General features: G+C 41.0%; 1 protein-coding gene across 1 annotated transcript in view; it reads right to left on the reverse strand.

Moving 5' to 3' along the window:
* LOC138756974 (dedicator of cytokinesis protein 2-like) overlaps positions 1 to 26,150 on the reverse strand; it is a 1,510,503-nt gene that overhangs the window by 125,373 nt on the left and 1,358,980 nt on the right. Inside the window, 2 exon segments of the mRNA XM_069923500.1 lie at positions 11,778 to 11,868; positions 25,273 to 25,313. Coding sequence (XP_069779601.1) covers positions 11,778 to 11,868; positions 25,273 to 25,313 — 132 coding nt within the window.

A 26,150-nucleotide genomic window follows, 5' to 3' on the forward strand; every position in this document is an offset into this window, starting at 1 on the left:
GTGTATGTGTATTAAAGTTCCACTCTGAAAAGTCCATTTTAAAACTTCAGTATCATTTTAGTCTTGCTTAAAAGTCTTAAATTTTTATTTCAGAAAGAATTATAAAGCACTATTAAACATTCTATCTTGAGGCCCTTTTAACCTCACAATTCTTTCAATGAGTTGTCCTTGAGAGATATTCTTCAAGCAGAAATGACCATCTTCTGGGCCACAAATGTATCTCATGTGAATAGGACAGTACAAATCTTTCCAGGACTTCAAATCTTCTTCTTTTGAATGAAGACTTTGGAATCTAATTTCCCAACTGAAACTGCCCTCTTTATCCTAAAGAGACAGTCAGAAGTAGCTTCTCTTTTGAAATCTACTTATTCTGTGTCCATTTTTGCTAGGAGTGACATATAACAGCACCTATTCTGGTGACTGTAATTCCACCCTATCTTCCACAAGGTTCTACATGACTCCTGTTTGAGTTACAGGGTCTTGACTTCTGTAAAGTAATTCAAAAATGTCTGAATTTGATAATAAATTCTCCAAATCATGTGAAATTACATCATCAATGAGGTCACTCCCACTTCTTGGAAACCACGTGACCATATTCTGGAATCCTTAACAGTTTTAGTTTCATTTCTGCAAAACTTCTTGTTTGACTGTGACTCTGTTCATTGCTTTTATGAACCACACCTGGTACTTGAGTTTTAATTGAGAACACTTCTGTTCCATTATGACTCTGTCTTTATAGACATGTCAACTCTGAGAATGAACTCTCTTCTCTGGGTTCAATGGTTCTCTATAAATGTACTGACCTGTGTGTGTAAAACTGTAACCAAACCACAACTAACCCAAGTCATATTTATAAGTTTAACATTATTCTAAATATCAATATTAACACAGATCCATTACATGTGTAAAGCCCTCCAAAAGGAAGTGGACACAGTTCAGGTAAAACCCTCCCCACTAGTGATTACATCTTCAGGGAAAACTACCGTCAGAGAGTAGCAGCAATCATCAAAGACCCACACCATCCAGCACAGTTCTCGCTGCTGCCATCAGGAAGGAGGTATCGGTGCCACAAGACTCGCACCATCAGGTTCAGGAACAGCTGCTCCCCCTCCCCCATCAGACTCTTCAACAACAAATTCAATCAGAGAGTCATTTAAGAAATCTTATTGATATTCTTTTTTTCTCTCTGTACTGCACAGTCAATTTGTTTACTTTTATTTGTTTACACTGTCCACAATTTATTGTGGTGAGACAAGGGATGTCATGCTGCTGAGATATGTGGTCATGAATGATTAGTTTCAAAAATGTAATTAAGTCAGGAATACAATCTAAAAAGAGGCTAAGTACTGTGTTCAGTGGGCAGTCAGCGACCAGCTCTCTGGCTGCCACAGCTTTTGTTTGCAAATAAAAGTTTAAAACTTCTTGAAGGAACTTTTGCCTCTCCTGGTCATTCTTGGTGTTCGACAAACCTTGACAACCCCAAGGCAGAGCCTGTCTTGTCCAACCCTGGCAGGCCCGACACAAACGAATCGACAGCAGCATCACTGGAGAACTACACACCCCCCCCACCCCACCATGGCATTGGGCAGAGGGTATAAAGTGAAGCACATTGCTAAACGTGGTGCCAATGGCAAATCACGGGCCTGGAAGGGTTAAGCTCATTGCAAAAGTGAAGATATAAACTTCACACACTTCTATCTAGCAAAGCTAACCTTTTGGCCCAGCAGTTCTGGTTGCAAATGGAAACAATTAGCATAGTGATTGCATTCATTGATCTGAAGGAGCAGGTGAGCAGAGCTAACCCTGGCTGGAGTTTGTTTGAGTCAAGGTTGTTTTTTGTGTGGATCTCAGCCACTCCATGCCTTCATCCACACCCCAGACACAAGAGTTCTACATATGGAGAGTGCAGGGGAGAAGGGAAGAATCGGTGGGAAGTGGAGCACAGACCAACAGATAAAAGGTGGTAATTGGATATCACCCACACCTAGGAACCCACTACTCTCTGAGTAAAATAAATATATTTCTGACATCTCCTCCAAGCTTTCGTCCACACCCCTGAAACAGATGCCCTCGGGTAGTTGATATTGCCACCCTAAGAAACATTTGGCGCGGAACCCTTTGTCAAGTCTAAGACTAAAAGGTAGATAACACAAGCACAAGAAGCTAATTTTACATCATCTCCTTCTCCATATCATTGAACACCCCCTTCACCAAAGCCCCAGGTTTAGGCAGAGTATTCAAAAGGCGGTAGATAATAGGTGCCGCAGTAGGCCATTCAGCCCATCAACCCAGCACTACCATTCATTTAGATCATGGCTGATCTTCCACTATAAGTACCCTGTCCCTGCCTTCTCCCCATAACCCTGTCCACAAGAACCTTGTCTTATTCCCTCTTGAACTTATTCAGAGAACCCGCCTCCACCACCCTCTGCAGCAAAGCATTCCACAGACCAAAAACTCTCCGGGTAAAAAAAAATATATTTCTCATCCCTACCCTAAAGGGCCTTCCCTGTACTCTTAAACTATGGCCTCTAGTCCTGGTCTCTCCCAACATTGGGAACACGCAATTAGATTCCTGAGACCAATGGCAGCAAACTCTAATATTCCACCTACTGTCAAAACCCACTACTATTTAGTCAAAATAGAGAAATGCTGGAGGTACCCAACCGACCCCGCAGCGTCGATAAGAGGGACAGATAGTATAAGCAACGTTTCGGGCCTGAGCCCTTCCTCAAGGTATGAGTGAAAAAACATAGCATCTGACTGGGGTAAGAATGGGAGAGGGAGAGTCCAGACAAGCAAGTTTAGGTGAGGACATGGTCATAGAGCTTGAGAACAGCAGGCAGTGCAGATGGGGAACAGTGAGGGAGACTCTCACAACACCCTTTCGAAGAGAGGAGGAGAACACCTTCAGGGTAGGCATCCCTTGAAGAGATTTCTCCATGGAGCAACTGAATGGAGGGAAACACAAAAGACTGTAGTAAAATCACACCGAAACGCTGGAGGAATTCAGCCGGTCTCTCAGCGTCCATATTACCGACGTTTCGGGCCTGAAGGTATAAGTGAAGAAATGCAGCACCTGAATTAAATGCTGGGGAAAGAAAGCGGGAAGAAATATTCCAAGGAGTTGAATCTACTCCTCATGACAACAATGGTCTGGTAAATTCCAACTAACAACCAAATTAAATGTGTAACCTCAGTCGGCAACCAACTTGTTATCTTTATTTAATTGTGGAGGAAAATTTCAGATTAAAAGTTAAACCAGTCACAAAGAATTTTAACGATGATTTTTAAAATATCCCCAGTTTCAAAAATCCTAAGTTTTGAACTCCATAGAAGTACTGTCCTGTGGAGAACCATAGAACATTACAGCACAGAAATAGACCCCTTCGGCCCTTCTGATCTGTGCCAAACTATATTTTTTTGCCTAGTCCCACTGACCTGCATCCAGTTCATAGCCCTCCATATCCCTTCCATCCATGTACCTATCCAAAATTTTCTTAAATGTTAACATTGAGCCCACATTCACCTCCTCAGCTGGCAGCTTGTTGTACACTCCCAGTGTGAAGAAGTTCCCCTCACGCTCCCACTAAGTTTCATGTAACTTATTAAGATAGACTGGCTAACACTCCTTTCTCCCCACTTCTGTAGGATCTGGGAATACAGAAAAATCACTCCCTGACAGTGGCGTCACAGGTAGGTAGGGTCGTACATTGGTCTTTATAAATCTCACAAAGAATTGAGGTCAGGAGTTGAGATATTATGGTGATGTTGTAGAAGACATTGATGAAACCAAATTTGGAGTATTGTGTGGAGTTTTGGTCAGATTGGAAGAATGCAGAGAAGATTTACAAGGATTGCTGGGACTTGAAGTTACAGAGAAAGGTTGGATAGGTAAGGACTTTATTCTCTTGATAGAGGTATACAAAATTTTGATTGGTGTAGAAATAATAAATGCAATTAGGATTTTTCCACTGAGATTAAAAACTAGAGGACATGGGTTAAGGGTGAAAAGGGAATATGAAGGGGAATTTCTTTTTTAAACTTTTTTAAAAACTTTGAAAAACAACATAAAATCAATAGCAACAACAGAAATAAAAGGTTTTTATACAATATAATAAACCCCCTCCCTCCCCCCCCTCAGCCAGCCCCCTCAAGGGGAGCCAAAAAAACCCATAAAACATATACAATATTTTAAGATATTTCCAAACCCATATATTCTAAATAAGATGACTACATTTTAATTAAAAAAGAAAAATTATCATGTAAATTATGTTATTTTCTCCACATAAATACAAGATCTCAATTCATTCTGCCAACACGCTATATTAATCTCTACATTGTCTTTCCAAGTAACTGCTACACATTTTCATACCACAGATAACACCAAACGTACAAATGCTATTTGAAACTTATCCAAGCCCAAACCAATCAAAGAAACCCTATAACCCAACAAAAAAAAATCTCTGGATCTAATGGTAATTTAAATTTAAATAGTTTCTCCAAAACCAACCTAACTTTTCCCAAAATGGTTGTACCCTATCACAGACCAAACTGCATGTAAAAAGATTCCAGTACTTAACCCATATCTAAAACAAAGACCCGAATTACTAAATCCGTATTTTTTCAATTTCTCAGGAGTCAAGTATATCTAATGCAAAAAATTATAATTAATCAAACCATATCTTATATTAGTCAATTTAGTTACCCCTTCATGACACACAACCTTCCAATCCTCTTGAGGTATTACATAAGTTTAATCACTTTCCCATTTATTTCTAGATTTCTCCAAATTCAGTTTATCGAGAGTTTCCTGTAACAAACGATACATATCTGAAATAAAGGCTCTCTTTGGTATAAAGGAAATCAAAGATTCAAATTTTGTTAACTTTACCATAATTATCCCTTATCAAAGCCTTAAGTTGGTAATACACAAATAAAGAATTTACTGGTATACCAAATTTCTCCCTCAATTAATTAAAAGAAAGGAACTGTCCCTCTTCAAAACAATCCTGGATCCCTTTTATACCCTGAGAATACCATATCTTTAAATACCTATTATACATTGAAAAACGAATAAGCTGATTTTGATATAATGGAAATTTGGGTTAATAATTTACCCTTTGTTCCTATAACATCATTTCTTTTAACCCATATCTTTAACAAATGTTTTAATACTGGCATATCATATCCCTTCAATAATTTCAAATTCCACTTATATATAAACTGGTGAACATCAAATTCAGAAATACAGGCTAACTCTACCTTGGCCCAACTAGGAGGCTGATTAATATCCAGCTTCATAATAATTTTGAAAATGAGGCAACTGAAGTCCACCTAGTGCATATTTCCATGTCAATTTCTGTAAAGCTACTCGAGCTAATTTTCCCTTCCATTAAAAATTTCCTCACCACCTTATTCAAATCCTGAAAAACACCCTTTGAAAGTGAACATGGAATTGACTAAAATAAGTATTGAATATGAGGAAAAATATTCATTTTAATACAATTTACTCAACCTATTAATGTTAGTGGAGGATCCTTCCATTTAATCAAATCCATTTTAATCTTTTTCAATAAAGGTACATAATTTAACTTGTATACAGATTGATAATTTGCATTCACAGTTAACCCTAAGTATTTAATTTTATCAGACCATCTTAATTTTATAATATTTTTACACTGTTTATAATCCCCTTCCAAAATTGGCAATATTTCACTCTTATCCCAATTCACCTTATACCCAGATAACTCCCCAAATTGAAAATATTTCAAAGAATGTTCTGGATGTGTCAAATAAATCAATACATTATCAGCAAATAAATTAATCTTATATTCATCATCTGCAATTCTTATCCCTTTAACCTTATCATTCTGTCAAATTGCTTGAGCTAATAGTTCAATGATCAATGCAAACAAGGCTGGTGACAATGGAAAATCTTGATGAATCGATCGCGATAATTTAAATGGCAAAGTTTGGCCATTCATCACCACCCGAGCAATCAGATTTTTATACAATCCCTTAACCCAACCAGTAAAAAAAGGGCCGAAATTAAACTTCTCCAACACCTGAAATAAAAAATCAATTTAACCCTGTCAAAAACTTTTAACAAATCAAGCGCAACCACCATTGATTGTTTGGAAGGGGAATTTCTTCATGCAGAATGTGGTGAATGTGTGGAATGAGCTCCCGGCTGAAGTGGCGTTCAATTTTGACATTTAAGAAAAATTTGTACAGGTACATGGTTGGGAGGGATAAGTGGGATATGGACCAGGAGCAGGTTAGTGGGAAGGGGCAGAAAAATAGACTAGAAGGGTCAAAGGGTCTGCTTGTGTGCTGTAGTTTTTTTTGGTGTTATGGTTCTAAGAAGCATTTTTTTGAAAACATGAACCTTCAGATTGAAGGACAGTTTCTTTCGTTACAGGCCCAGAGGTTCCCAAAACCAAGCAGCAATAGATATTCACCAAGACAAATGGTTTCTTAAACAAAAGTTGCTTTTCATTATCTTTAAACATGAAAATAGAATCAAACTTTAACTTATCTCTATTAACTTACTTAACCAAAATTAACCCCCTTCTAATTCTAAGCACACATGGATGTAATGTGTGTGTAAGTTCAGAAAGGTTCTTTGGTTCACAGACCAATCTCACTTTTCACTCCTCCACGTTCATTGGTTGCAGGCAATTCTTTTACTGTGCACAGAATTTAACATTTATACAGTTCACCAGGCTTTGCTGCTTGAAAGGTAAACAGTTACCACTCAGGAAGGTTCTTGTCGGTTTTCAAAGAGAGATTTGTTGTTCCAGGACATTCACAACTGAGGTACTTCCATCAGCCACACCAGTGTCTTGCTGACGAAACTTGCCCCATCAGAGTTTTCCAGATAACGTCTTTCGTTGAGGTCACCACAGACTTCCTTATTCCAAGTGAAACATTAGACAACCAGTCCTCTCCTCTTGCATGAACTACAATGGCTTTGACCAGACCATCTGACAAATGGGCTTCCCAGAAGCTTGCCAGCTTGTCCTGTTCCTGTCCCAGCTGCTGTCTGCTGTACCAGTGATCTCTATGCCTCTCCCTCTCTCCAAGAGAAAGCCTCTCCCTGCTTGCAAAACCACATGACCCTTAGCAAAGCAAGCTCTCATCCAAACAGAAAGGGGCTCCAACAAGATGTTTCATCAGTTGCCTTTTGTAAACAACAATCCATTGTGAAGTCTCTTGAGCACCCTTCAAAGCTCTTGCAAAAGCTGTGTAGCTGATATGTTTAGCATGGGGCAGAGCTCCAGTATTTTAAATAAGATCTGTTTTTAAGGGTTTGTATGTGACCTACTCTAACAAACCTTTCGCAATTTATCTCCCAAAAACATATCTATATACTCTGTCACACTTTCCTGTGTTATCAGATTCTTAAATGGACATCTCATTGGTAAAAGATGACGGCTCTGCAATGTTTTAACTGCACTTTTCTCTTTTTTTCTCACACATTGTCCACACTCATTCACTTACTATAACACCTGCACCTTGAACTTTCGTTTTATTGTTGCACTGAGGATCGACTTGTTGGAAGAACATGCAAAACAAAGGTTTTTGTTGTATCTTGGCACATACATAGGAACATAGGAAGTAGGAACAGGAGTAGGCCAAAAATGGCCCATCGAGCCTGCTCCGCCATTCAATACGATCATGGCTGATCTAATTTATGACCTAACTCCACCTACCTGCCTTCTCCCCATATCCCCTAATTCCTCTATCATGTAAAAATTTATCTAACCGAATTTTAAATATGTTTAATGAGGCAGCCTCAACCACTTCCCTGGTTAGAGAATTCCAAACATTCACTACTCTCTGGGAAAAACTATTTTTCCTCATCTCTGTCCTAAATCTACTCCCCCGAATCTTGAGACTGTGTCCTCTCGTTTTAGTTTCCCCGGCCAGCTCAAAAAACCTTCCTCCATCTATCCTATCCATCCCCTTCATAATCCTATATGTTTCTATAAGATCTCCTCTCATTCTTCTGAACTCGAGCGAATACAATCCTAGACGATTTAATCTTTCATCATAAGTCAACCCCTTCATCCCAGGGATCAACCTAGTAAACCTCCTCTGGACCGTCTCCAAAGCCAGTATATACTTCCTCAAATGTGGAGACCAGAACTGGACACAGTACTCCAGGTGCGGTCTCACCAGTACCTTATACAGTTGCAACATGACCTCCCTACTCCTGAATTCAATTCCTCTAGCGATGAAGGCCAACATTCCATTTGCCTTCTTAATAACCTGCTGCACCTGCAAGCTAACTTTTTGCGATTCATGCACAAGCCCTCCCAAGTCCCTCTGCACAACAGCATGCTGTAGTTTTTCACCCTTTCAATAATATTCAGCTCTTTTATTTTTCTTGCCAAAGTGGATAACCTCACACTTACTAACATTGTACTCCATCTGCCAGACCTTTGCCCACTCATCCAGCTTAACTCTATCCCTCTGCAGACTCTCCACATCCTCATTACAATTTGCTCTTCCACTCAATTTGATGTCATCCGCAAACTTGGCTACACCACATTTTGTCCCCTCCTCCAAGTCATCAATGTAAATGATGAACAGTTGTGGGCCTAACACCGACCCCTGCGGCACCCCACTTACCACTCTCTGCCAACCTGAAAATCTCCCATTTATCCCGACTCTCTGCCTCCTGTCAGACAACCAATTTTCAATCCAGGCCAATATACTTCCCCGGACTCCACTTTCCTGTAACTTACTGAGAAGTCTCTTGTGCGGCACCTTATCAAACGCTTTCTGGAAATCCAAATATACAACATCAACCTGTTCCCCTCTATCCACCGCACCCATTATATCCTCAAAGAATCCTAACAAGTTTGTCAAACAAGATCTTCCCTTTCTAAAACCATGCTGCATCTGGCTGATTGAACCCTTACGTTCCAAAAGTTTCACTCTTTCATCTTTAATGACGGCTTCAAGCATTTTTCCAACCACAGACGTCAAGCTAATTGGCCGATAATTTCCAGTCTTCTGCCTACATCCCTTCTTAAAAAGTGACGTGACATTTGCTGTCTTCCAGTCTGCCGGGACCTGCCAGAATCCAAGGAATTTTGGTCTATGACCACCAATGCATCAACTATAACTCCTGCCATTTCCTTCAGAATCCTTGGATGCATTTCATCAGGACCAGGTGATTTGTCTGGCTTTAGTCCCATTAGTTTCTCCATCACTACTTCCTTTGTAACAACTATTTTATCAAGGCCCTCCCCAACATTCGCATCCTTAACTCCGCACTTGGGCATGCTGGACGTGTCTTCCACCGTGAAGACTGACACAAAATATTTGTTTAATGCCTCGGCCATTTCCTCAATTTTTGCTACCAGTTTTCCTTTCTCATCCTCCAAGGGTCCTATGTTAACTCTGGCCACCCTCTTCCGTTTTATATATTTATAAAATTTTTTGCTTTGTGTTTTTATATTTTGTGCCAATTTACTTTCATAATCCTTTTTTCCCATTTCTTATTACCTGCTTTGTAACCCCTTGTTGTTTCTTAAAGTTATCCCAATCTTCCAGTTTCCCACTGCTCTTTGCAGCTTTGTACACCTGCGCCTTCAATTTTATACTCTTCTTTATTTCCTTTGTTAACCACGGTTGATTTTTCTCTCCCTTGCTGCCCTTTTTCCTGACCGGAATATATTTTTGTTGAGCATTACAAAATATTTCTTTGAAAATCTTCCACTGTTGCTCAACTGTTTCATCAATGAGCCTGTGCTCCCAGTCCACTCTATCCAATTCCACCCTCAACCTATGGTAGTCACCCCTGTTTAAGCCTAATATATTAGTTTTAGATCTAACTCTTTCCCCTTCCATCTGAATGAGAAATTCCATCATACTATGAGCGCTATTTCCCAGATGGTCTCTGACTATTACATCATTTACTCTAACTATCTCATTGCACAACACTAGATCCAGGAGAGCATTTTCTCTTGTGGGTTCCTTCACATGCTGCTCAAGAAAGCTATCACGGATGCATTCTATGAAGTCCTCTTCCAGACTCCCACAACCAACTTGATTTTCCCAATCTATGTGGAAGTTCAAGTCCCCCATGACGACTGCCATATCATTATTACATGCCTCACTTATCTCTCTATGTATTTCCTGTGCCACTAAACTATTGTTATATGGTGGGTGATAGATAACACCCACCAATAATTTTTTCCCTTTGTTATTCTTTATCTCTACCCAAATGGACTCAACATTATGCTCATCTGACAATAAACAATCAATTCAAACATTTAAAATTTTAAATAGACAGAAATTGCTTCTGAAGACTGAAATAAGTGAGATGGCACAAAATAAATATGGTCAGCTTAAAAAAGGAGGAAATATTATTTTAACACAAGCGGTTCGGATTTAGAATGTTTGGTTGGTGAATCTTTTCTTATCGACTGATTTTTAATGGTAAGTTGAATTGCAGAGGAAAAGGTGAAAAATGTACACAATCATCGATCAGACAAACACAGAGTATTTTTCCTAGAGGACGTACTGTAAGTTTATGGTGAGAGGTAAAAAAAAAACTCAAGGTAAAGGTTCCATTATTTTCACATAATTCTCTATTTAGAATGTAAAACTGATGAAATTCTTAATTTTTGTCTACTGTAAGGCAGAGTCGCCACTTATTCCAGCACCCCTCACAGAAACCTACAGCACCTTGTGATCCTAGGCAGTCTCCCTTCGAAAGAACTGGCCAGGCCTAAGCCTGCATAGCTTCCGAGATCAGACAATCTCAGGCATATTCAGGCTATTAGGGGGAGAGATTTAAGGGCAACTTTTTTACACAGAGGCTGGTGATGTGTGAAGGGGCTGTTGGAAGAGGTGGTTGAGGCAGGAACTAGAACCATGGAACATTACAGCACAGTAACTGGCCCCTTTGGCCCTTCAAGTCCGAACCATTGTTTTTTGCCTTGTCTCACTGACTTGCACCCAGTCCATAGCCCTCCATTCCTCTCCCATACAAATTCTTCTGAAATGTTAAAATTGAGCCTACATTCATCACCTTAGCTGGCAGCTCAATCCACACTCCCACTACTCTCTGTGTGAAGATGTCCCTCCTAAACTTTTCCCCCTTTCACTATTAACTCATGTCCTCTGGTTTGTATCCCCCCCCACCCTCAGTGGAAAAAGCCTCTCTACATTTACTCTGTCTACTCCCCTCATAATTTTAAATTCCACTATCAAATATCTCCTCATTCTTCTACGCTCCAGGGAATAAAGTCCTAACCTGTATAACCTTTCCCTGTAACTCAGTTCCTGAAGTCTGGGCAACATCCTAGTAAATCTTCTCTGCGCTCTTTCTATCTTATTGATTTTTTTTTTCTGCAGTTACTATTGCAATGTTTAAAATAAGGTAGGATGGGTTGAGAGGGATTTGGGCCAAACGCAGGCAGCAGGGACAAGAGTGGGTGGGACATTTTGGTTAGTGTGGGCAGGTTGAGTCGAAGGGTTTATTCCATGCGCCTTGTCTCTATGACTCTGGGGCGAAGGAGAGCAGAAACAACTGAAATAGGCTAGAAAGAGATGATAGGCTGAATGGTATCCTTCTGCATCATGTTACTTTCTGATTCTAATTCTGATTCAGAAACTAACCATTTCTGGTAAAATCTGTCGTCACGACTTAAGGCTTAAAGTGGCTCCACTGCTTGGAGGAGACAACAACCCCATGCGCATTACCTGCCTCCATGGCACAATTATGTTTTACCCTCAAGTCATTCAGCTGTTACCTTTAGTAGCTTGGCATGGAGAAGTAGGGTGTAAGCAGCCTCTGTGAAGTTCTCATAGCCGATGTGCAAATCCCGGAGTTTATACAGGTACCTGCGAGTGGCAAAAGTAGAGTTAAGTGGTACATCGAGCAGCTGGGTAGTATAACGAGCTGTCAGGGGGTACATCATGTAGTCCTGAGCTACAAGGTGATACCCTGAGCAGACAGGTGGTACCGAGCTGCCGCGAGACATTGTCCCAAACAGTCCTTTCAAGTGAAGCAACACTTGTGTAATTGCAGGAGTTGTTTACTTCATCCACTGCTCCCTCTGTGGCCTTTACATTGGAGAGACTGAAGGCAGAGTGGGAGATTGCTTCAGTGAGCACCTTCGCTCTGCCTGCATCAGTGTCGGGGATCTCCCAGGGGCCAACCATTTCAATTCTGCACCTGCTCACATATCTGTTCATGGCCTCATGTACAATCCTGCCAAGACCACCCGTAAAATGGAGGAACAAAATTTGATTTTTCCGTCTGGGGCCTCTCCAGCTCCTAACCTTCTCTCCGTTGTCGCTCCCTATTCATTCCCTCTGTCTCCTTTCCTCCAGCTCTCACTTCCCTTCCCTCTCTATTCACAGAGCCATTCCCTGTCCCAGCCTCCCTCCCATATCCACCTATCACCTCCAATGGTCTGTGATACTCCCCCTGCACCTACCCATTACCATTTTGTCCAGGCACTTGCCCACATTATTTCATACCTTGACGAAGGACTCAGTCCCAAAACATTAGCCATGTATCTTTATCTTTGCTGTGTAAAGTTTGATTGGCTGAGTTTCTCCAGCCTTGCGTTTTCAAAGGTCAAGTTAAATAATATTACATTTAGAATGTAAAATATAGACTTTAACTTTTGACTAACGTACGGCGGACAGAGAGTGGCCACTTTGTTCAGTGCCCCTCACAGAAACCTACAGCAGAAAATGTTCCAAGGCAGGCTCCCCTGCAAGTACTGACCAGTACTAAGCCTGTTCAGCTTCTGAGATCAGACAATGTCAGGTATATTCATGCTCTTATTCAAGGTATTAGATGCTGCTATTAGGGTATTAGGGGCTGATATTCAGGGTATTAGGGGCTGATATTCAGGGTATTTGGTGCTGTTATTCAAGGTATTTGGTGCTGTTATTCCGGATATTAGGGGCTGTTATTCAGGGTATTTGGTGCTGTTATTCAAGGTATTTGGTGCTGTTATTCCGGATATTAGGTGCTGTTATTCAAGGTATTTGGTGCTGTTATTCCGGATATTAGGGGCTGTTATTCAGGGTATTTGGTGCTGTTATTCAAGGTATTTGGTGCTGTTATTCCGGATATTAGGGGCTGTTATTCAGGGTATTTGGTGCTGTTATTCCGGATATTAGGTGCTGTTATTCAGGGTATTTGGTGCTGTTATTCCGGATATTAGGGGCTGTTATTCAGGGTATTTGGTGCTGTTATTCAAGGTATTAGGTGCTGTTATTCCGGATATTAGGTGCTGTTATTCAGGGTATTTGGTGCTGTTATTCCGGATATTAGGGGCTGTTATTCAGGGTATTTGGTGCTGTTATTCAAGGTATTTGGTGCTGTTATTCCGGATATTAGGTGCTGTTATTCAGGGTATTTGGTGCTGTTATTCCGGATATTAGGTGCTGTTATTCAAGGTATTTGGTGCTGTTATTCCGGATATTAGGTGCTGTTATTCAAGGTATTTGGTGCTGTTATTCCGGATATTAGGGGCTGTTATTCAGGGTATTTGGTGCTGTTATTCAGGGTATTTGGTGCTGTTATTCCGGATATTAGGGGCTGTTATTCAGGGTATTTGGTGCTGTTATTCCGGATATTAGGTGCTGTTATTCAAGGTATTTGGTGCTGTTATTCCGGATATTAGGGGCTGTTATTCAGGGTATTTGGTGCTGTTATTCCGGATATTAGGTGCTGTTATTCAAGGTATTTGGTGCTGTTATTCCGGATATTAGGGGCTGTTATTCAAGGTATTTGGTGCTGTTATTCCGGATATTAGGGGCTGTTATTCAAGGTATTTGGTGCTGTTATTCCGGATATTAGGGGCTGTTATTCAAGGTATTAGGTGCTGTTATTCCGGATATTAGGTGCTGTTATTCAGGGTATTAGGTGCTGTTATTCCGGATATTAGGTGCTGTTATTCAAGGTATTTGGTGCTGTTATTCCGGATATTAGGTGCTGTTATTCAAGGTATTTGGTGCTGTTATTCCGGATATTAGGGGCTGTTATTCAAGGTATTTGGTGCTGTTATTCCGGATATTAGGGGCTGTTATTCAAGGTATTTGGTGCTGTTATTCCGGATATTAGGGGCTGTTATTCAAGGTATTAGGTGCTGTTATTCCGGATATTAGGTGCTGTTATTCAGGGTATTAGGTGCTGTTATTCCGGATATTAGGTGCTGTTATTCAAGGTATTTGGTGCTGTTATTCCGGATATTAGGGGCTGTTATTCAAGGTATTAGGTGCTGTTATTCCGGATATTAGGTGCTGTTATTCCGGATATTAGGTGCTGTTATTCAAGGTATTTGGTGCTGTTATTCCGGATATTAGGTGCTGTTATTCCGGGTATTAGGTGCTGTTATTCAGGGTATTTGGTGCTGTTATTCCGGATATTAGGTGCTGTTATTCAAGGTATTAGGTGCTGTTATTCCGGATATTAGGTGCTGTTATTCAAGGTATTAGGTGCTGTTATTCCGGATATTAGGTGCTGTTATTCAGGGTATTTGGTGCTGTTATTCCGGATATTAGGTGCTGTTATTCCGGGTATTAGGTGCTGTTATTCAGGGTATTTGGTGCTGTTATTCCGGATATTAGGTGCTGTTATTCAAGGTATTAGGTGCTGTTATTCCGGATATTAGGTGCTGTTATTCAAGGTATTAGGTGCTGTTATTCCGGATATTAGGTGCTGTTATTCAAGGTATTAGGTGCTGTTATTCCGGATATTAGGTGCTGTTATTCAAGGTATTAGGTGCTGTTATTCCGGATATTAGGTGCTGTTATTCAGGGTATTTGGTGCTGTTATTCCGGATATTAGGTGCTGTTATTCAAGGTATTAGGTGCTGTTATTCCGGATATTAGGTGCTGTTATTCAGGGTATTTGGTGCTGTTATTCCGGATATTAGGTGCTGTTATTCAAGGTATTAGGTGCTGTTATTCCGGATATTAGGTGCTGTTATTCAGGGTATTTGGTGCTGTTATTCCGGATATTAGGGGCTGTTATTCAGGGTATTTGGTGCTGTTATTCCGGATATTAGGTGCTGTTATTCAAGGTATTTGGTGCTGTTATTCCGGATATTAGGGGCTGTTATTCAGGGTATTTGGTGCTGTTATTCCGGATATTAGGTGCTGTTATTCAAGGTATTTGGTGCTGTTATTCCGGATATTAGGGGCTGTTATTCAAGGTATTTGGTGCTGTTATTCCGGATATTAGGGGCTGTTATTCAAGGTATTTGGTGCTGTTATTCCGGATATTAGGGGCTGTTATTCAAGGTATTAGGTGCTGTTATTCCGGATATTAGGTGCTGTTATTCAGGGTATTAGGTGCTGTTATTCCGGATATTAGGTGCTGTTATTCAAGGTATTTGGTGCTGTTATTCCGGATATTAGGTGCTGTTATTCAAGGTATTTGGTGCTGTTATTCCGGATATTAGGGGCTGTTATTCAAGGTATTTGGTGCTGTTATTCCGGATATTAGGGGCTGTTATTCAAGGTATTTGGTGCTGTTATTCCGGATATTAGGGGCTGTTATTCAAGGTATTAGGTGCTGTTATTCCGGATATTAGGTGCTGTTATTCAGGGTATTAGGTGCTGTTATTCCGGATATTAGGTGCTGTTATTCAAGGTATTTGGTGCTGTTATTCCGGATATTAGGGGCTGTTATTCAAGGTATTAGGTGCTGTTATTCCGGATATTAGGTGCTGTTATTCCGGATATTAGGTGCTGTTATTCAAGGTATTTGGTGCTGTTATTCCGGATATTAGGTGCTGTTATTCCGGGTATTAGGTGCTGTTATTCAGGGTATTTGGTGCTGTTATTCCGGATATTAGGTGCTGTTATTCAAGGTATTAGGTGCTGTTATTCCGGATATTAGGTGCTGTTATTCAAGGTATTAGGTGCTGTTATTCCGGATATTAGGTGCTGTTATTCAGGGTATTTGGTGCTGTTATTCCGGATATTAGGTGCTGTTATTCCGGGTATTAGGTGCTGTTATTCAGGGTATTTGGTGCTGTTATTCCGGATATTAGGTGCTGTTATTCAAGGTATTAGGTGCTGTTATTCCGGATATTAGGTGCTGTTATTCAAGGTATTAGGAGCTGTTATTCCGGATATTAGGTGCTGTTATTCAAGGTATTAGGTGCTGTTATTCCGGATATTAGGTGCTGTTATTCAAGGTATTAGGTGCTGTTATTCCGGATATTAGGTGCTGTTATTCAGGGTATTTGGTGCTGTTTTCCGGATATTAGGTGCTGTTATTCAAGGTATTAGGTGCTGTTATTCCGGATATTAGGTGCTGTTATTCAGGGTATTTGGTGCTGTTATTCCGGATATTAGGTGCTGTTATTCAGGGTATTTGGTGCTGTTATTCCGGATATTAGGTGCTGTTATTCAAGGTATTAGGTGCTGTTATTCCGGATATTAGGTGCTGTTATTCAGGGTATTTGGTGCTGTTATTCCGGATATTAGGTGCTGTTATTCAGGGTATTTGGTGCTGTTATTCCGGATATTAGGTGCTGTTATTCAAGGTATTAGGTGCTGTTATTCCGGATATTAGGTGCTGTTATTCAGGGTATTTGGTGCTGTTATTCCGGATATTAGGTGCTGTTATTCAAGGTATTTGGTGCTGTTATTTCGGATATTAGGTGCTGTTATTCAAGGTATTAGGTGCTGTTATTCCGGATATTAGGTGCTGTTATTCAGGGTATTTGGTGCTGTTATTTCGGATATTAGGTGCTGTTATTCCGGATATTAGGTGCTGTTATTCAAGGTATTAGGTGCTGTTATTTCGGATGTTAGGTGCTGTTATTCAAGGTATTTGGTGCTGTTATTCCGGATATTAGGTGCTGTTATTCAAGGTATTAGGTGCTGTTATTCCGGATATTAGGTGCTGTTATTCAGGGTATTTGGTGCTGTTATTCCGGATATTAGGTGCTGTTATTCAGGGTATTTGGTGCTGTTATTTCGGATATTAGGTGCTGTTATTCCGGATATTAGGTGCTGTTATTCAAGGTATTTGGTGCTGTTATTCCGGATATTAGGTGCTGTTATTCAGGGTATTTGGTGCTGTTATTCCGGATATTAGGTGCTGTTATTCAGGGTATTTGGTGCTGTTATTTCGGATATTAGGTGCTGTTATTCCGGATATTAGGTGCTGTTATTCAAGGTATTTGGTGCTGTTATTCCGGATATTAGGTGCTGTTATTCAAGGTATTTGGTGCTGTTATTCCGGATATTAGGTGCTGTTATTCAAGGTATTTGGTGCTGTTATTCCGGATATTAGGTGCTGTTATTCAGGGTATTTGGTGCTGTTATTCCGGATATTAGGTGCTGTTATTCAGGGTATTTGGTGCTGTTATTCCGGATATTAGGGGCTGTTATTCAGGGTATTTGGTGCTGTTATTCCGGATATTAGGTGCTGTTATTCAGGGTATTTGGTGCTGTTATTCCGGATATTAGGGGCTGTTATTCAGGGTATTAGGTGCTGTTATTCAGGGTATTTGGTGCTGTTATTCCGGATATTAGGTGCTGTTATTCAAGGTATTTGGTGCTGTTCTTCAGGGTATTTGGTGCTGTTATTCCGGATATTAGGGGCTGTTATTCAAGGTATTAGGTGCTGTTATTCAGGGTATTTGGTGCTGTTATTCCGGATATTAGGTGCTGTTATTCAGGGTATTTGGTGCTGTTATTCCGGATATTAGGTGCTGTTATTCAGGGTATTTGGTGCTGTTATTCCGGATATTAGGGGCTGTTATTCAGGGTATTTGGTGCTGTTATTCCGGATATTAGGTGCTGTTATTCAGGGTATTTGGTGCTGTTATTCCGGATATTAGGGGCTGTTATTCAGGGTATTTGGTGCTGTTATTCCGGATATTAGGTGCTGTTATTCAGGGTATTTGGTGCTGTTATTCCGGATATTAGGGGCTGTTATTCAGGGTATTTGGTGCTGTTATTCCGGATATTAGGTGCTGTTATTCAGGGTATTTGGTGCTGTTATTCCGGATATTAGGTGCTGTTATTCCGGATATTAGGTGCTGTTATTCAAGGTATTTGGTGCTGTTATTCCGGATATTAGGTGCTGTTATTCAAGGTATTTGGTGCTGTTATTCCGGATATTAGGTGCTGTTATTCAAGGTATTTGGTGCTGTTATTCCGGATATTAGGTGCTGTTATTCAGGGTATTTGGTGCTGTTATTCCGGATATTAGGTGCTGTTATTCAGGGTATTTGGTGCTGTTATTCCGGATATTAGGTGCTGTTATTCAAGGTATTAGGTGCTGTTATTCCGGATATTAGGTGCTGTTATTCAAGGTATTAGGTGCTGTTATTCCGGATATTAGGTGCTGTTATTCAAGGTATTAGGGGCTGTTATTCCGGGTATTAGGTGCTGTTATTCAAGGTATTAGGGGCTGTTATTCCGGATATTAGGTGCTGTTATTCAAGGTATTTGGTGCTGTTATTCCGGATATTAGGTGCTGTTATTCAAGGTATTAGGGGCTGTTATTCCGGATATTAGGTGCTGTTATTCAGGGTATTTGGTGCTGTTATTCCGGATATTAGGTGCTGTTATTCAAGGTATTTGGTGCTGTTATTCCGGATATTAGGTGCTGTTATTCAAGGTATTAGGGGCTGTTATTCCGGATATTAGGTGCTGTTATTCAGGGTATTTGGTGCTGTTATTCCGGATATTAGGTGCTGTTATTCAAGGTATTAGGGGCTGTTATTCCGGATATTAGGTGCTGTTATTCAAGGTATTAGGGGCTGTTATTCCGGGTATTAGGTGCTGTTATTCAAGGTATTAGGGGCTGTTATTCCGGATATTAGGTGCTGTTATTCAAGGTATTTGGTGCTGTTATTCCGGATATTAGGTGCTGTTATTCAAGGTATTAGGTGCTGTTATTCCGGATATTAGGTGCTGTTATTCAAGGTATTTGGTGCTGTTATTCCGGATATTAGGTGCTGTTATTCAGGGTATTTGGTGCTGTTATTCCGGATATTAGGTGCTGTTATTCAGGGTATTTGGTGCTGTTATTCCGGATATTAGGTGCTGTTATTCAGGGTATTAGGTGCTGTTATTCCGGATATTAGGTGCTGTTATTCAAGGTATTAGGTGCTGTTATTCAGGGTATTTGGTGCTGTTATTCCGGATATTAGGTGCTGTTATTCAGGGTATTAGGTGCTGTTATTCCGGATATTAGGTGCTGTTATTCAAGGTATTTGGTGCTGTTATTCCGGATATTAGGTGCTGTTATTCAAGGTATTAGGTGCTGTTATTCCGGATATTAGGTGCTGTTATTCAGGGTATTTGGTGCTGTTATTCCGGATATTAGGTGCTGTTATTCAGGGTATTTGGTGCTGTTATTTCGGATATTAGGTGCTGTTATTCAAGGTATTAGGTGCTGTTATTCAAGGTATTAGGTGCTGTTATTCCGGATATTAGGTGCTGTTATTCAAGGTATTAGGTGCTGTTATTCAAGGTATTAGGTGCTGTTATTCAGGGTATTAGGTGCTGTTATTCCGGATATTAGGTGCTGTTATTCAGGGTATTTGGTGCTGTTATTCCGGATATTAGGTGCTGTTATTCAGGGTATTTGGTGCTGTTATTCCGGATATTAGGTGCTGTTATTCAGGGTATTTGGTGCTGTTATTCAAGGTATTAGGTGCTGTTATTCAAGGTATTAGGTGCTGTTATTCCGGATATTAGGTGCTGTTATTCAGGGTATTTGGTGCTGTTATTCCGGATATTAGGTGCTGTTATTCAGGGTATTTGGTGCTGTTATTCCGGATATTAGGTGCTGTTATTCAAGGTATTTGGTGCTGTTATTCCGGATATTAGGTGCTGTTATTCAGGGTATTTGGTGCTGTTATTCCGGATATTAGGTGCTGTTATTCAGGGTATTTGGTGCTGTTATTCCGGATATTAGGTGCTGTTATTCAGGGTATTTGGTGCTGTTATTCCGGATATTAGGTGCTGTTATTCAAGGTATTTGGTGCTGTTATTCCGGATATTAGGTGCTGTTATTCAAGGTATTTGGTGCTGTTATTCCGGATATTAGGTGCTGTTACTCAAGGTATTAGGTGCTGTTATTCAAGGTATTAGGTGCTGTTATTCCGGATATTAGGTGCTGTTATTCAGGGTATTTGGTGCTGTTATTCCGGATATTAGGTGCTGTTATTCAAGGTATTTGGTGCTGTTATTCCGGATATTAGGTGCTGTTATTCAGGGTATTTGGTGCTGTTATTCAAGGTATTAGGTGCTGTTATTCAAGGTATTAGGTGCTGTTATTCCGGATATTAGGTGCTGTTATTCAAGGTATTAGGTGCTGTTATTCAGGGTATTTGGTGCTGTTATTCCGGATATTAGGTGCTGTTATTCAAGGTATTTGGTGCTGTTATTCCGGATATTAGGTGCTGTTATTCAAGGTATTTGGTGCTGTTATTCCGGATATTAGGTGCTGTTATTCAAGGTATTTGGTGCTGTTATTCCGGATATTAGGTGCTGTTATTCAAGGTATTTGGTGCTGTTATTCCGGATATTAGGTGCTGTTATTCAAGGTATTTGGTGCTGTTATTCCGGATATTAGGTGCTGTTATTCAAGGTATTTGGTGCTGTTATTCCGGATATTAGGTGCTGTTATCCGGATATTAGGTGCTGTTATTCCGGATATTAGGTGCTGTTATTCAGGGTATTTGGTGCTGTTATTCCGGATATTAGGTGCTGTTATTCAAGGTATTTGGTGCTGTTATTCCGGATATTAGGTGCTGTTATTCAAGGTATTTGGTGCTGTTATTCCGGATATTAGGTGCTGTTATTCAAGGTATTTGGTGCTGTTATTCCGGATATTAGGTGCTGTTATTCCGGATATTAGGTGCTGTTATTCAAGGTATTTGGTGCTGTTATTCCGGATATTAGGTGCTGTTATTCAAGGTATTTGGTGCTGTTATTCCGGATATTAGGTGCTGTTATTCAAGGTATTTGGTGCTGTTATTCCGGATATTAGGTGCTGTTATTCAAGGTATTTGGTGCTGTTATTCCGGATATTAGGTGCTGTTATTCCGGATATTAGGTGCTGTTATTCAGGGTATTTGGTGCTGTTATTCCGGATATTAGGTGCTGTTATTCAAGGTATTTGGTGCTGTTATTCCGGATATTAGGTGCTGTTATTCAAGGTATTTGGTGCTGTTATTCCGGATATTAGGTGCTGTTATTCAAGGTATTTGGTGCTGTTATTCCGGATATTAGGTGCTGTTATTCAAGGTATTTGGTGCTGTTATTCCGGATATTAGGTGCTGTTATTCAGGGTATTTGGTGCTGTTATTCCGGATATTAGGTGCTGTTATTCAGGGTATTTGGTGCTGTTATTCCGGATATTAGGTGCTGTTATTCAAGGTATTTGGTGCTGTTATTCCGGATATTAGGTGCTGTTATTCAAGGTATTAGGTGCTGTTATTCCGGATATTAGGTGCTGTTATTCAGGGTATTTGGTGCTGTTATTCCGGATATTAGGTGCTGTTATTCAAGGTATTAGGTGCTGTTATTCCGGATATTAGGTGCTGTTATTCAAGGTATTAGGTGCTGTTATTCCGGATATTAGGTGCTGTTATTCAAGGTATTAGGTGCTGTTATTCCGGATATTAGGTGCTGTTATTCAGGGTATTTGGTGCTGTTATTTCGGATATTAGGTGCTGTTATTCAAGGTATTTGGTGCTGTTATTCCGGATATTAGGTGCTGTTATTCAGGGTATTTGGTGCTGTTATTCCGGGTATTAGGTGCTGTTATTCAAGGTATTAGGTGCTGTTATTCCGGGTATTAGGTGCTGTTATTCAGGGTATTTGGTGCTGTTATTCAAGGTATTAGGTGCTGTCATGGATTGATAGTTGGTTGAGAAATAGGATACAAAGGGTTGGGATAAATGGGTCATTTTCTAGATGGCAGAATGTGATTAGTGGGGTCCCAAAGGGATCGGTGTTGGGTCCTCAGTTGTTTATCATTTATGTAAATGATTTTGATGAGGGGATTAGTAACTACGTATGAAAATTCGCAGATGCCACTAAACTGGGTGGTCGTGTGAAGTGCGAGGAGGATGTCAGGAAATTGCAGGGGTCTTGGACAGGTTAGGAGAGTGGGCAGAGAACTGGCAGATGAAGTTTAGCGTGAGTAACTGTCATTTGAGGCAGAAAGAAACAGCAGAATATTATTTAAATGGAGTTAAGCTGGGGAGTGGGGTAATGCAAAGGGACTTGGGTGTATTTGTTCACCAGTCATTGAAAACTAACGTGCAGGTTCAGCAAGCGGTGAAGAAGACGAACGGTATGTTGACTTTCATAAAGAGGGGACTGGAGTATAGGAGTAGAGAAGCCCTCCTGCAGTTGTACAGGGCCCTGGTGAGACCTCACCTGGAGTATTGCATCCAGTACTGGTCCCCATATTTAAGAAAGGACATACTTGCTATTGAGGGAGTGCAGCGCAGATCCCAGGGGATGGCAGGATTGTCATATGTGGACATGTTAGAAAGACTTGGACTATATGCGATGGAGTTTAGAAGGATGAGGGGAAACATGATTGAGGTATTTAGGATTATTAAAGGGCTTGACAGGGTGAAATTAGAGTACATGTTCCCAATGATGGGGGAGACGAGGACTAGAGGACATAGTTTAAGAATACAGAGAAGGCCATTTAGCACAGAAATGAGGAGAATTTCTTTTACCCAGAGAGTTATGGGTCTGTGGAATACATTGCCACAGAGGGTAGTGGGGGCGGATTCACTGGATAGATTTAAAAGAGAGTTGGATAAGGCTCTTGTGGGAAGGGGAGTTAAGGGTTATGGGGATAAGGCTGGGATTGGTTATTGACAGAGAAAGATCAGCCATGATCCATTAAATGGCGGTGCTGGCTCGACAGGCCAATTGGCCTACTCCAGCACCTATTGTCTATTCAGCGTATTAGATGCTGTTATTTATGGTATTAGGTGTTGTTGTTCAGGGTATTAGATGCTGTTATTTAGGGCATAAAGTGATGTTATTCAAGGTATTAGGTGTTTTTTTCAGGGCATTCAGATTAATAGATGCCGCTATTCAGGATATTAGTTCCTGTTATTCAGGGTATTTGGTGATAATCTTCAGCGCTTTAGGTGCTGTTATTCACGGTATTCAGTGCTGTTTTTTTACATGACCTGAGGAAATCCTACAACTCAAACCATTAACTCTTGGACCACTCCCATTCCCCAACAAGTTCAAACCCCCTTCACAATACATCTGGCTGCCCCCTTCTCTTTGTTTACCAGTGGACAGCTTTGGGTATTTTGAATAATCCGGAAGGACGGCAGTGGTTCAAGAAAGTCGCTCACCCTCACCTTCTCAGACACCATCTGAGAGCAGGGAGAGGGTATCGCGAGGGAGAAGAGGAACCAGGAACCAGGTGCGTATTGGGAGATTGGCGGGAGTAACATTTGCATCAGGCGCTCATCAAGAAGCTGCCGTAATTTAGAGTTTTCAGTCAAAATTGCCATTCTCTGGAATCATCTAGTTTCCTGTTGATGTTTCTTTTGAACTTGTTGCCGTAGAACTAAGATGGTGGTGGAACATGATCATTCTTTGCAAGGTGTCGAGCAAAACTAAGCTCTTCATTACACATGGCAATAACCAATTAAAATTAATTCAATTAAGGATGAGTGATAAATGCTAGTGTTGTTCAGATCCACCCCCACCCCCCCCCCCAACCCTCGCAGAATCAATAAATAATGCTGCGATTATGCCACATTAACAAGTAACAATGATCCACAGTGGCCTTGGTAAATGCCCCTGGGTTCTCATTAACATCATGTAATCCTTTAGATGGCGTGGTCTGAATGAATAGATTTCGATCAATAATCTGCTGCAGCCAGCCAGCTGAATCACAGAGTAGCTTTCCCCTGTTAATTGTTTATTCTAACAGTCGACATGAATAATCAGTCAAGTTTCTGTCAGCAGATGTTTAACACGGTTGAGAACCACAGCAATGCTGAGTATGATATATACCAGGGCTACAGTAGTTCAGCTGAAGGCCTCCCAGAGATCTTGCTTGCTATTCCATTTTTACTCGTTGAGGTAACGTGATAGGATCTATTGTCCACCCAGAATCATCTTAGAACTGTGAATTTAAGTTTGAGGAGATTTGGTTTGTTTTCAATGACTCTTTGCAAATTTCTACAGGTGTACTGCGAAGAGCATTATGACGGATTGCATCACTGTCGGGTATGCAGGTGCCAAGGCAGGAAAAGACTACAGAGGGTTGTTAACTTGGCCAGCGACATCATGGGCATCAGCCTTCACTCCATCGAGGACATTGAACCATTAGAGCACTGTGGTAAACTATTGCTGTGCCACGATTGGCTGCTTCCAGCTGGACACGCCTCCCGAGACTGATCCTTCCCATAGCCCCTTGTATGTTCCTCTTTCTCTTTCCTTCGATCAGTCGATGAGGTAGATGGTCGTTCCTGTCTTTAGTTAATAAAAGCCTGATAGTTTCACAATATCAGTCTTTTGTGATTATTGATGGTACATCAAGCACAGAAAAAGGCCTCTTCGGCCCTTCTAGTCTGTGCCAAACCACATTTTTTAGCCTAGTCCCACTGACCTGCACCCTCCCTACCTCTCCCATCCATGTACCTGTTCAAATTTTTATTAAATGTTAAAATTTAGCCCTCATCCATACCCCCACCCACTCTCTGGGAGTATTCCAGATCCCTTTGTTCCACAGTATGCCTCAGTGCCCAACTATTCACCATGTATATCCTATCTTGCTTTGCCCTCCCAAAGTGCAAAATCTCACACTTCTCCTCATTAACTTACATCCGCCATTTTGCAGCTCATTTTTTTCAGCTGATTCCAGATCCCGCTGCAAGCGTTGAAAGCCTTCCTTGCTGCTCACAACCCCTCTAATTTTTGCATCATCTGCAAACCAATTGACCAACAATCACCTCATCAAGTCTCGCAGCAAGGAAGGAGGGAACAGGCTACTGGAGTCATTGATCGCTGGGTAATCTGAAGGCTCCATTGGCACATTCCTGCCAGTACCCACCCTGTATTCAGTTAACTTCCTGAAACAGGTTCAAGTTTTTAATTGTCTGCATTCATCACTTTGACCTCCCCCCACCCACACCCACCCCCCCACCCCACCACCCACACCCGGCAATCGAACAGCTGGAGAATCCATCCCACTATTTAATTTATTATTGTTAAACCTCCCCAATGAAGTGCAGCATATTTCGTACTCACCGTATGTACATTTCTTCCCGATCAATCTCTTTGTAGAAGTTCTGCAAGAAAAGGGGAAAATAAACTCAAAATGAGATGTTTACAGAACAAAACAAAGTGCGTTGCAGTTATCAAATAAATCAAAATCCGTCTGCTTGAGGTGGCCAATTTAGTGATTGCCAACCATCATTCTGATATTTTTTACATAAGAACAAAGAACATTAAAGCACAGTGCAGGCCCTTCTGCCCTTGGTGTTATGCTGACCAATGTAAACCTACGCAACAATAATCTAATCTTTCCTGACCTCACACCTCTCTAATTTTTTCACATCAATGTGCCTATCTAAGTCTTTTGAATGTCCCTATCATATCAGCCTCTAACACCACCCCCAGCAAAGCATTCCAGGCACCCAACCGCAAGAGACATCTTTGAGGGAACGAACTAGAGAATCTAATCTGGTACTGCAATGTCCCAGGCGATGAGTAAACCATTGCAGTTTGACCCCTCAGGTGCAGGGACGGATCCCAATTTGAGTTTGAATCAAAGTGAGACATCCTGGGCAATAAATCACCGTGGTCACCATGCCATAGGGACGTCTCCTCTACTTCTCCTTCTCAAGCTGGGGGGGTGGGTGGGTGGCTACCCATTTTCTGGCCCCCTGCCCCAGTCCTCTGCTTCCCCGAAGTCATTCACCCATCTGCCCTTCCTGGAGTAGAGGAAGTTAAGAGGAGGAATGAGAATGTGGAATGACCAAAGCAACAGCTCGCACTAACCCTCCAAGACTCTCATGTTCATGAAACAATATTTATTATCTATTTGAATAGATGAATACTTGTCTTGCAAATGCAAATTGGGCACCATGGATGGTATAGCAGTTAGAGCAACGCATTTACCATGC

The sequence above is a fragment of the Narcine bancroftii genome, chromosome 3 (assembly GCF_036971445.1).
Source record: "Narcine bancroftii isolate sNarBan1 chromosome 3, sNarBan1.hap1, whole genome shotgun sequence".
Classification (NCBI taxonomy): Eukaryota; Metazoa; Chordata; class Chondrichthyes; order Torpediniformes; family Narcinidae; genus Narcine; species Narcine bancroftii.